The following is a 12,500-nucleotide window of genomic DNA, read 5'->3' on the forward strand; positions in this document are numbered from 1 at the left end:
AATAGAACCTTTACCTGCACAGACCAGGTGATTGATCTCAATAGAACGTTACCTGCACAGACCAGGTGATTGATCTCAATAGAACCTTTACCTGCACAGACCAGGTGATTGATCTCAATAGAACCGTTACCTGCACAGACCAGGTGATTGATCTCAATAGAACCGTTACCTGCACAGACCAGGTGATTGATCTCAATAGAACCGTTACCTGCACAGACCAGGTGATTGATCTCAATAGAACCTTTACCTGCACAGACCAGGTGATTGATCTCAATAGAACCGTTACCTGCACAGACCAGGTGATTGATCTCAATAGAACGTTACCTGCACAGACCAGGTGATTGATCTCAATAGAACGTTACCTGCACAGACCAGGTGATTGATCTCAATAGAACGTTACCTGCACAGACCAGGTGATTGATCTCAATAGAACGTTACCTGCACAGACCAGGTGATTGATCTCAATAGAACCTTTACCTGCACAGACCAGGTGATTGATCTCAATAGAACCGTTACCTGCACAGACCAGGTGATTGATCTCAATAGAACGTTACCTGCACAGACCAGGTGATTGATCTCAATAGAACGTTACCTGCACAGACCAGGTGATTGATCCCTCCTCTCCTCCACTTCAGCAGGTCTCCTCCTTTCCCACAGCCCAGGTCCAACACACACACCTGGCCAGCAGGCCCCGCCCCCCGCACCTGCTCCAGGATCTCACCTGTCAGTCACACACACAGCCAATCAGCTGACATTCATCTGTTCCTTTCCCAGATCAATCAGTAAAGTCTGATGTCCATCTGATATTGACAACTAATCAATGAGGAGTAAAGATTTACCGATCAGAACGCTCTTCAGCCAGTTGTTGAAGTTCCTCATGAAGAAGATTCTGCTTCGACTTCTGGCAGCCAGACCCACTTCCTGTAGGCTGTTGTAGTGGCTCGCCACCTTCACGCTGTGGTCACTCACCTGATGATTAATAATCAATAATCAATATCAGTCAGTAATAATCAATATCAGTCAACCAGTAAACCAGACCCACTTCCTGTAGGCTGTTGTAGTGGCTCGCCACCTTCACGCTGTGGTCACTCACCTGATGATTAATAATCAATAATCAATATCAGTCAGTAATAATCAATATCAGTCAACCAGTAAACCAGACCCACTTCCTGTAGGCTGTTGTAGTGGCTCGCCACCTTCACACTGTGGTCACTCACCTGATGATTAATAATCAATAATCAATATCAGTCAGTAATAATCAATATCAGTCAACCAGTAAACCAGACCCACTTCCTGTAGGCTGTTGTAGTGGCTCGCCACCTTCACGCTGTGGTCACTCACCTGATGATTAATAATCAATAATCAATATCAGTCAGTAATAATCAATATCAGTCAACCAGTAAACCAGACCCACTTCCTGTAGGCTGTTGTAGTGGCTCGCCACCTTCACACTGTGGTCACTCACCTGATGATTAATAATCAATAACTTCACGCTGTGATCAGTCACCTGCTGGACAGATCAATAATCAATAACTTCAGTGGGTCTACCTGTTTCTTATTGGGCCCCTCCTCCTCCTGCTCTTCGTCCTCGTGCCTCCTCTTCCTCTCAGCTTTCTGTCCTGGAGGCTCTTCGTCCTTCAGCGTCTCCATCCTTCACTCTGTTTCACAGGAAATCAATAAAATATGTTCAACAGATCAACGGATCAATATAATCAATAGAATTACAACATTAAAAGTGTTGACAACAAATTTAAAAAGAGATTAAAAGAAGAGAAGAGCAGACAGAGAGATTAAAAGAAGAGAAGAACAGACAGAGATTAAAAGAAGAGAAGAGCAGACAGAGAGATTAAAAGAAGAGAAGAACAGACGGAGAGATTAAAAGAAGAGAAGAACAGACAGAGATTAAAAGAAGAGAAGAACAGACAGAGATTAAAAGAAGAGAAGAACAGACGGAGAGATTAAAAGAAGAGAAGAACAGACAGAGATTAAAAGAAGAGAAGAACAGACAGAGAGATTAAAAGAAGAGAAGAACAGACGGAGAGATTAAAAGAAGAGAAGAACAGACGGAGAGATTAAAAGAAGAGAAGAACAGACGGAGAGATTAAAAGAAGAGAAGAACATCAGAGAGATTAAAAGAAGAGAAGAACATCAGAGAGATTAAAAGAAGAGAAGAACAGACTGAGAGATTAAAAGAAGAGAAGAACAGACGGAGAGACTAAAAGAAGAGAAGAACATCAGAGAGATTAAAAGAAGAGAAGAACAGACGGAGAGATTAAAAGAAGAGAAGAACAGACGGAGAGACTAAAAGAAGAGAAGAACAGACAGAGAGATTAAAAGAGAAGAACAGACGGAGAGATTAAAAGAAGAGAAGAACAGATGGAGATTAAAAGAAGAGAAGAACATCAGAGAGATTAAAAGAAGAGAAGAACAGACGGAGAGACTAAAAGAAGAGAAGAACAGACGGAGAGATTAAAAGAAGAGAAGAACAGACGGAGAGATTAAAAGAAGAGAAGAACAGACGGAGAGACTAAAAGAAGAGAAGAACAGACAGAGAGATTAAAAGAGAAGAACAGACGGAGAGATTAAAAGAGAAGAACAGACGGAGAGATTAAAAGAAGAGAAGAACAGAGAGATTAAAAGAAGAGAAGAACATCAGAGAGATTAAAAGAAGAGAAGAACAGACGGAGAGACTAAAAGAAGAGAAGAACAGACGGAGAGATTAAAAGAAGAGAAGAACAGACGGAGAGATTAAAAGAAGAGAAGAACAGACGGAGAGACTAAAAGAAGAGAAGAACAGACAGAGAGATTAAAAGAGAAGAACAGACGGAGAGATTAAAAGAAGAGAAGAACAGATGGAGATTAAAAGAAGAGAAGAACATCAGAGAGATTAAAAGAAGAGAAGAACAGACGGAGAGATTAAAAGAGAAGAACAGACGGAGAGATTAAAAGAAGAGAAGAACAGACGGAGAGATTAAAAGAAGAGAAGAACAGACGGAGAGATTAAAAGAGAAGAACAGACGGAGAGATTAAAAGAGAAGAACAGACGGAGAGATTAAAAGAAGAGAAGAACAGAGAGATTAAAAGAAGAGAAGAACATCAGAGAGATTAAAAGAAGAGAAGAACAGACGGAGAGACTAAAAGAAGAGAAGAACAGACGGAGAGATTAAAAGAAGAGAAGAACAGACGGAGAGATTAAAAGAAGAGAAGAACAGACGGAGAGACTAAAAGAAGAGAAGAACAGACAGAGAGATTAAAAGAGAAGAACAGACGGAGAGATTAAAAGAAGAGAAGAACAGATGGAGATTAAAAGAAGAGAAGAACATCAGAGAGATTAAAAGAAGAGAAGAACAGACGGAGAGATTAAAAGAAGAGAAGAACAGACGGAGAGATTAAAAGAGAAGAACAGACGGAGAGATTAAAAGAAGAGAAGAACAGACGGAGAGATTAAAAGAAGAGAAGAACAGACGGAGAGATTAAAAGAAGAGAAGAACATCAGAGAGATTAAAAGAAGAGAAGAACAGACGGAGAGATTAAAAGAAGAGAAGAACAGACGGAGAGATTAAAAGAAGAGAAGAACATCAGAGAGATTAAAAGAAGAGAAGAACATCAGAGAGATTAAAAGAAGAGAAGAACAGACTGAGAGATTAAAAGAAGAGAAGAACAGACAGAGAGACTAAAAGAAGAGAAGAACAGACGGAGAGATTAAAAGAAGAGAAGAACAGACGGAGAGATTAAAAGAAGAGAAGAACAGACGGAGAGATTAAAAGAAGAGAAGAACAGACGGAGAGATTAAAAGAAGAGAAGAACAGACAGAGAGACTAAAAGAAGAGAAGAACAGACGGAGAGATTAAAAGAAGAGAAGAACAGACGGAGAGATTAAAAGAAGAGAAGAACAGACAGAGAGACTAAAAGAAGAGAAGAACAGACAGAGAGATTAAAAGAAGAGAAGAACAGACAGAGAGATTAAAAGAAGAGAAGAACAGACAGAGAGACTAAAAGAAGAGAAGAACAGACAGAGAGATTAAAAGAAGAGAAGAACAGACGGAGAGATTAAAAGAAGAGAAGAACAGACGGAGAGATTAAAAGAAGAGAAGAACAGACGGAGAGATTAAAAGAAGAGAAGAACAGACGGAGAGATTAAAAGGAGAAGAACAGACGGAGAGATTAAAAGAAGAGAAGAACAGACAGAGAGATTAAAAGAAGAGAAGAACAGACAAATAGATTAAAAGAAGAGAAGAACAGACAGAGACTAAAAGAAGAGAAGAACAGACGGAGAGATTAAAAGAAGAGAAGAACAGACAGAGAGATTAAAAGAAGAGAAGAACAGACGGAGAGACTAAAAGAAGAGAAGAACATCAGAGAGATTAAAAGAAGAGAAGAACAGACAGATTAAAAGAAGAGAAGAACATCAGAGAGATTAAAAGAAGAGAAGAACAGACGGAGAGATTAAAAGAAGAGAAGAACAGACGGAGAGATTAAAAGAAGAGAAGAACAGACGGAGAGATTAAAAGAAGAGAAGAACAGAGAGAGATTAAAAGAAGAGAAGAACAGACAGAGAGACTAAAAGAAGAGAAGAACATCAGAGAGATTAAAAGAAGAGAAGAACAGACGGAGAGATTAAAAGAAGAGAAGAACAGACAAATAGATTAAAAGAAGAAAAGAACAGACGGAGAGACTAAAAGAAGAGAAGAACATCAGAGAGATTAAAAGAAGAGAAGAACAGACAGATTAAAAGAAGAGAAGAACATCAGAGAGATTAAAAGAAGAGAAGAACAGACGGAGAGATTAAAAGAAGAGAAGAACAGACGGAGAGATTAAAAGAAGAGAAGAACAGACGGAGAGATTAAAAGAAGAGAAGAACAGACGGAGAGATTAAAAGAAGAGAAGAACAGACAGAGAGACTAAAAGAAGAGAAGAACATCAGAGAGATTAAAAGAAGAGAAGAACAGACGGAGAGATTAAAAGAAGAGAAGAACAGACGGAGAGATTAAAAGAAGAGAAGAACAGACGGAGAGATTAAAAGAAGAGAAGAACAGACGGAGAGATTAAAAGAAGAGAACAGACAAATAGATTAAAAGAAGAGAAGAACAGACGGAGAGACTAAAAGAAGAGAAGAACATCAGAGAGATTAAAAGAAGAGAAGAACAGACGGAGAGATTAAAAGAAGAGAAGAACAGACGGAGAGATTAAAAGAAGAGAAGAACAGACAGAGAGATTAAAAGAAGATAAGAACAGACGGAGAGACTAAAAGAAGAGAAGAACAGACGGAGAGATTAAAAGAAGAGAAGAGTCCCAGTAGTATTAATATATAACATTTAGTCCCAGTAGTACTAATATATAATATTTAGTCCCAGTAGTATTAATATATAATATTTAGTCCCAGTAGTATTAATATATAATATTTAGTCCCAGTAGTATTAATATATATTTAGTCCCAGTAGTATTAATATATAATATTTAGTCCCAGTAGTATTAATACATAATATTTAGTCCCAGTAGTATTAATATATAATATTTAGTCCCAGTAGAGCTTCTTAATAGTAATATTAATTATATATATATATATATATATATATATATATATATTATATAAATATTAATAATATTTAGTATCATTCGTTCATTTTCAACTGGCAATCAAAAAATCAAATAATTATACAATAAATTCTTGTTGTGTTTGTTTATCTGTCCTGTCTTGCGTGGCTTTTGGACAAATAAACTGAATGGAATATTATTATTATTATTATTATTATTATTATTATTATTATTACTGTTTGATCCGTCAGATAAAAAACAAAAACATTATAACTATAAACTCAGATGGATTCATCAGCTGAGAGGAAACTGTCCGCTGCAGGAGTTAATAAACCAACAAAACTCAGTTAAAACTCGATCAACTTATTATAATATATAAATAATAAATAAACTCTTTAATAAAGAGAAAGATCTCTCCACTCTGTTAGCCGTTAGCTGCTAACTAAGTCTAATTCATCCGTTCCTTGTGTATAATTGTTTGTGGGACCAACAGGAAGCAGCCGGACAGACGGGCTGCTGATAAATAAATAAATAAACAAATAAACAAACCTGCTGATGATCAACAGACGGTAAAAGTTCCTCTAATGGGATAAAAAGTCTCAAAGTTTAGATACAAACAATAAACTCAGCACAGTCTGCAGCAGCAGCGTGACTCTGGCGCTTCCGGGTGTGCTTACGTCATATTTCAGCGACAAGCAGACGGAAGCCGTTTGGTTCATTTAACTGATAAAAAAACAAAAAAAAACAACAACAACAACATTAATATTATAAATAAAATGTTTGTTATCAGTTATAATTATATTATAATAGATCAGCTGGTCCTGGATCAGATTTATAGGGTTAATTATTGATCAGTGGGAGGAGCCGGGGCATGTATTGATCAGTGGGAGGAGCCGGGGTGTGTATTGATCAGTGGGAGGAGCTGGGGTGTGTATTGATCAGTGGGAGGAGCCGGGGCGTGTATTGATCAGTGGGAGGAGCCAGGGTGTGTATTGATCAGTGGGAGGAGCCGGGGTGTGTATTGATCAGTGGGAGGGGCCGGGGCGTGTATTGATCAGTGGGAGGAGCCGGGGCGTGTATTGATCAGTTACAGGAGCCGAGGCGTGTATTGATCAGTGGGAGGAGCCGGGGTGTGTATTGATCAGTGGGAGGAGACGGGGCGTGTATTGATCAATGGGAGGAGCCGGGGCGTGTATTGATCTGTAGGAGGAGCCGGGGCATGTATTGATCAGTGGGAGGAGCCTGGGCGTGTATTGATCAGTTACAGGAGCCGGGGCGTGTATTGATCAGTTACAGGAGCCGGGGCATGTATTGATCAGTGGGAGGAGCCGGGGCGTGTATTGATCAGGTCCAGCTGGTTGTGATGTATGAAGGAAACAGAACCTGCTGAGCCCAGTTTGATCCAGGTGGAGGTGAGTTTGCGTTGGTACTTTTCCAGTTTTGGGAGTTCGCCATCTTTAGTATGAAGCGCCGCACTCTCTGAAACACGAGGCCCCTGATGAGCAGGTCTTGGATCAGGTTCATATCAGCTGGACCTGGATCAGGTTCAGACTGTGATCCTGTCTGGTATGTCTGTAATTCCTGGTGCTGATGGAGATCAGATTCATTACTCTGTTGGCAGACGCTCCGACTGGCCGCCGTCTAGACCAAAGATCAGTTAAAGATCAGGTTCATAATAACAGTCAGCATTCTTCCCCTTAATGAGAGAACCAGATATCTCCGAGGACACGTCCCTCCAGATATCTCCGAGGACACGTCCCTCCAGATATCTCCGAGGACACGTCGCTCCAGATATCTCCGAGGACACGTCCCTCCAGATATCTCCGAGGACACGTCGCTCCAGATATCTCCGAGGACACGTCCCTCCAGATATCTCAGAGGACACGTCTCTCCAGATATCTCCGAGGACACGTCCCTCCAGATATCTCAGAGGACACGTCTCTCCAGATATCTCCGAGGACACGTCCCTCCAGATATCTCAAAGGACACGTCTCTCCAGATATCTCCGAGGACACGTCCCTCCAGATATCTCAGAGGACACGTCTCTCCAGATATCTCCGAGGACACGTCCCTCCAGATATCTCAGAGGACACGTCTCTCCAGATATCTCCGAGGACACGTCCCTCCAGATATCTCCGAGGACACGTCTCTCCAGATATCTCCGAGGACACGTCCCTCCAGATACCTCCGAGGACACGTCTCTCCAGATATCTCCGAGGACACGTCCCTCCAGATATCTCCGAGGACACGTCTCTCCAGATATCTCCGAGGACACGTCCCTCCAGATATCTCAGAGGACACGTCCCTCCAGATATCTCCGAGGACACGTCTCTCCAGATATCTCCGAGGACACGTCTCTCCAGATATCTCCGAGGACACGTCCCTCCAGATATCTCCGAGGACACGTCCCTACAGATATCTCAGAGGACACGTCCCTCCAGATATCTCCGAGGACACGTCGCTCCAGATATCTCAGAGGACACGTCTCTCCAGATATCTCCGAGGACACGTCCCTCCAGATATCTCCGAGGACACGTCTCTCCAGATATCTCCGAGGACACGTCGCTCCAGATATCTCAGAGGACACGTCCCTCCAGATATCTCCGAGGACACGTCCCTACAGATATCTCCGAGGACACGTCGCTCCAGATATCTCAGAGGACACGTCTCTTCTCATCATAGATATCATCATAAATCTGTCCCTCTATCGTCTAATCTGTCCCTAGATTAGACTGTGTGAGAGGACTCGGGGCAGGTTTACCTCAGTTGGTAGAGCGGTCGCCCATTGATCAGAAGGTCGGTGGTTCGATCCCGGGCCGTGGCAGTCTACATGTCTACATGTCCAAGTATCTGAACCCCAAATGGCTCCGATGCTGCGTTCATCGGTGTGTGAAAGAACTCCTGCTGGTGGCAGGTGGCACCGTTTAGAGTAACCCCTGCCACCAGGATGAATGTGAGTGAATGAGTCAGTCTGTAGTGTAAAGCTCTTTGAGTGGTCGCAGAACAACTAGAACATATAGCTTTATTGATATCATACCTGTCTAGTTTTGGAGTTGAAAATAACCCTAACCACCCAACCAGCTCCTGACATGTGAAGACAGAAAGCTACAATCACCTGTCAACCACTAATGAACTACAGCTGCAACTGCTTTGTTTCCTGTCTGACATTATCGGACAAACTGATTCATCAGGTGTGTCTGACAACAATAATCAGAGTCACCTAAATATACAGTCTACAGTTAAAATATACAGTCTATGGTTAAATATACAGTCTACGGTTAAAATATACAGTCTGTGGTTAAATATACAGTCTATGGTTAAAATATACAGTCTGTGGTTAAATATACAGTCTACGGTTAAAATATACAGTCTATGGTTAAATATACAGTCTACGGTTAAAATATACAGTCTACGGTTAAATATACAGTCTACGGTTAAATATACAGTCTACGGTTAAAATATACAGTCTATGGTTAAAATATACAGTCTATGGTTAAATATACAGTCTACGGTTAAAATATACAGTCTGTGGTTAAATATACAGTCTGTGGTTAAATATACAGTCTATGGTTAAATATACAGTCTACGGTTAAAATATACAGTCTGGTTAAATATACAGTCTGTGGTTAAATATACAGTCTACGGTTAAAATATACAGTCTATGGTTAAATATACAGTCTACGGTTAAAATATACAGTCTGTGGTTAAATATACAGTCTATGGTTAAAATATACAGTCTACGGTTAAAATATACAGTCTAGGGTTAAATATACAGTCTGTGGTTAAATATACAGTCTAGGGTTAAATATACAGTCTGTGGTTAAATATACAGTCTAGGGTTAAAATATACAGTCTAGGGTTAAATATACAGTCTGTGGTTAAATATACAGTCTAGGGTTAAATATACAGTCTGTGGTTAAATATACAGTCTAGGGTTAAAATATACAGTCTAGGGTTAAATATACAGTCTGTGGTTAAATATACAGTCTACGGTTAAATATACAGTCTAGGGTTAAAATATATAGTCTAGGGTTAAATATACAGTCTGTGGTTAAATATACAGTCTACGGTTAAATATACAGTCTAGGGTTAAAATATACAGTCTGTGGTTAAAATATACAGTCTATGGTTAAAATATACAGTCTGGTTAAATATACAGTCTGTGGTTAAATATACAGTCTACGGTTAAAATATACAGTCTGTGGTTAAATATACAGTCTATGGTTAAAATATACAGTCTGTGGTTAAATATACAGTCTAGGGTTAAAATATACAGTCTAGGGTTAAATATACAGTCTGTGGTTAAATATACAGTCTGTGGTTAAATATACAGTCTAGGGTTAAAATATACAGTCTAGGGTTAAATATACAGTCTGTGGTTAAATATACAGTCTACGGTTAAATATACAGTCTACGGTTAAAATATACAGTCTGGTTAAATATACAGTCTATGGTTAAATATACAGTCTACGGTTAAAATATACAGTCTGTGGTTAAATATACAGTCTATGGTTAAAATATACAGTCTGTGGTTAAATATACAGTCTAGGGTTAAAATATACAGTCTAGGGTTAAATATACAGTCTGTGGTTAAATATACAGTCTGTGGTTAAATATACAGTCTAGGGTTAAAATATACAGTCTAGGGTTAAATATACAGTCTGTGGTTAAATATACAGTCTACGGTTAAATATACAGTCTAGGGTTAAAATATACAGTCTAGGGTTAAATATACAGTCTGTGGTTAAATATACAGTCTACGGTTAAATATACAGTCTAGGGTTAAAATATACAGTCTGTGGTTAAAATATACAGTCTATGGTTAAAATATACAGTCTGAGGTTAAAATATACAGTCTACGGTTAAATATACAGTCTGTGGTTAAATATACAGTCTACAGTTAAATATACAGTCTGTGGTTAAATATACAGTCTCGAGGTTAAAATATACAGTCTACGGTTAAATATACAGTCTACGGTTAAATATACAGTCTGTGGTTAAAATATACAGTCTACGGTTAAATATACAGTCTGTGGTTAAAATATACAGTCTAGGCTTAAAATATACAGTCTATGGTTAAAATATACAGTCTGTGGTTAAATATACCGTCTGTGGTTAAAATATACAGTCTACGGTTAAAATATACAGTCTGTGGTTAAAATATACAGTCTGTGGTTAAATATACAGTCTACAGTTAAAATATACAGTCTGTGGTTAAATATACAGTCTAGGGTTAAATATACAGTCTAGGGTTAAAATATACAGTCTACGGTTAAAATATACAGTCTAGGGTTAAATATACAGTCTAGGGTTAAATATACAGTCTACAGTTAAATATACAGTCTGTGGTTAAATATACAGTCTAGGGTTAAAATATACAGTCTACGGTTAAATGTACAGTCCGTGGTTAAATATACAGTCTAGGGTTAAAATATACAGTCTACGGTTAAATGTACAGTCCGTGGTTAAATATACAGTCTAGGGTTAAAATATACAGTCTACGGTTAAATGTACAGTCCGTGGTTAAATATACAGTCTAGGGTTAAAATATACAGTCTAGGGTTAAATATACAGTCTACGGTTAAAATATACAGTCTAGGGTTAAAATATACCCTCTAAGGTTAAAATATACAGTGTATGTTTAAAATACGGGAGATTTACGGGAAAATACTAATACGAGAGGACGGCAGGAAAGAACGGTGAAATACGGGACTCTCCGGCCAGGACTGATTAATGGACAGAAGACTGATTAATGGGCAGAATAAAGGACAGAGGACTGATTAATGGACAGAGGACTGATTAATGGACAGAATAAAGGACGGAGGACTGATTAATGGACAGAAGACTGATTAATGGACAGAATAAAGGACGGAGGACTGATTAATGGGCAGAAGACTGATTAATGGACAGAATAAAGGACAGAGGACTGATAAATGGACGGAGGACAGAAGAAAGGACAGAGGACTGATTAATGGACAGACTGATTAATGGACAGAATAAAGGACAGAGGACTGATAAATGGACGGAGGACAGAAGAAAGGACAGAGGACTGATAAATGGACGGAGGACAGAATAAAGGACAGACTGATAAATGGACGGAGGACAGAAGAAAGGACAGACTGATAAATGGACGGTGGACAGAAGAAAGGACAGAGGACTGATAAATGGACGGAGGACAGAAGAAAGGACAGACTGATTAATGGACGGAGGACAGAAGAAAGGACAGACTGATATATGGACGGAGGACAGAAGAAAGGACAGACTGATAAATGGACGGAGGACAGAAGAAAGGACAGACTGATAAATGGACGGTGGACAGAAGAAAGGACAGAGGACTGATAAATGGATGGAGGACAGAAGAAAGGACAGACTGATTAATGGACGGAGGACAGAAGAAAGGACAGACTGATAAATGGACGGAGGACAGAATAAAGGACAGACTGATTAATGGACGGAGGACAGAATAAAGGACAGACTGATTAATGGACGGAGGACAGAAGAAAGGACAGACTGATAAATGGACGGAGGACAGAATAAAGGACAGACTGATAAATGGACGGAGGACAGAAGAAAGGACAGAGGACTGATAAATGGACGGAGGACAGAAGAAAGGACAGACTGATTAATGGACGGAGGACAGAAGAAAGGACAGACTGATTAATGGACGGAGGACAGAAGAAAGGACAGACTGATAAATGGACGGAGGACAGAATAAAGGACAGGGGACTGATTAATGGACGGAGGACAGAAGAAAGGACAGGGTACTGATAAATGGACGGAGGACAGAAGAAAGGACAGGGTACTGATAAATGGACGGAGGACAGAAGAAAGGACAGACTGATTAATGGACGGAGCACAGAATAAAGGACAGACTGATAAATGGACAGACTGATAAATGGACGGAGGACAGAAGAAAGGACAGAGGACTGATAAATGGACGGAGGACAGAAGAAAGGACAGACTGA

General features: G+C 39.6%; 1 protein-coding gene across 1 annotated transcript in view; it reads right to left on the reverse strand.

Annotated features, from left to right (window-relative positions):
* rnmt (RNA (guanine-7-) methyltransferase) overlaps window positions 1-6,214 on the reverse strand; it is a 14,717-nt gene extending 8,503 nt beyond the window's left edge. Inside the window, exons 1-4 of the mRNA XM_059350749.1 lie at window positions 6,085-6,214; window positions 1,549-1,658; window positions 840-969; window positions 593-721 (exon numbers count right to left, since the gene is read on the reverse strand). Of these exons, the coding sequence (XP_059206732.1) occupies window positions 593-721; window positions 840-969; window positions 1,549-1,650 (361 nt within the window). The 5' untranslated portion in view covers window positions 1,651-1,658; window positions 6,085-6,214. The remainder of the gene's footprint in view (window positions 1-592; window positions 722-839; window positions 970-1,548; window positions 1,659-6,084) is intronic.
* Window positions 6,215-12,500: the final 6,286 nt, after the last annotated feature.

Source organism: Centropristis striata, chromosome 14, assembly GCF_030273125.1.
Source record: "Centropristis striata isolate RG_2023a ecotype Rhode Island chromosome 14, C.striata_1.0, whole genome shotgun sequence".
Lineage (NCBI taxonomy): Eukaryota > Metazoa > Chordata > Actinopteri > Perciformes > Serranidae > Centropristis > Centropristis striata.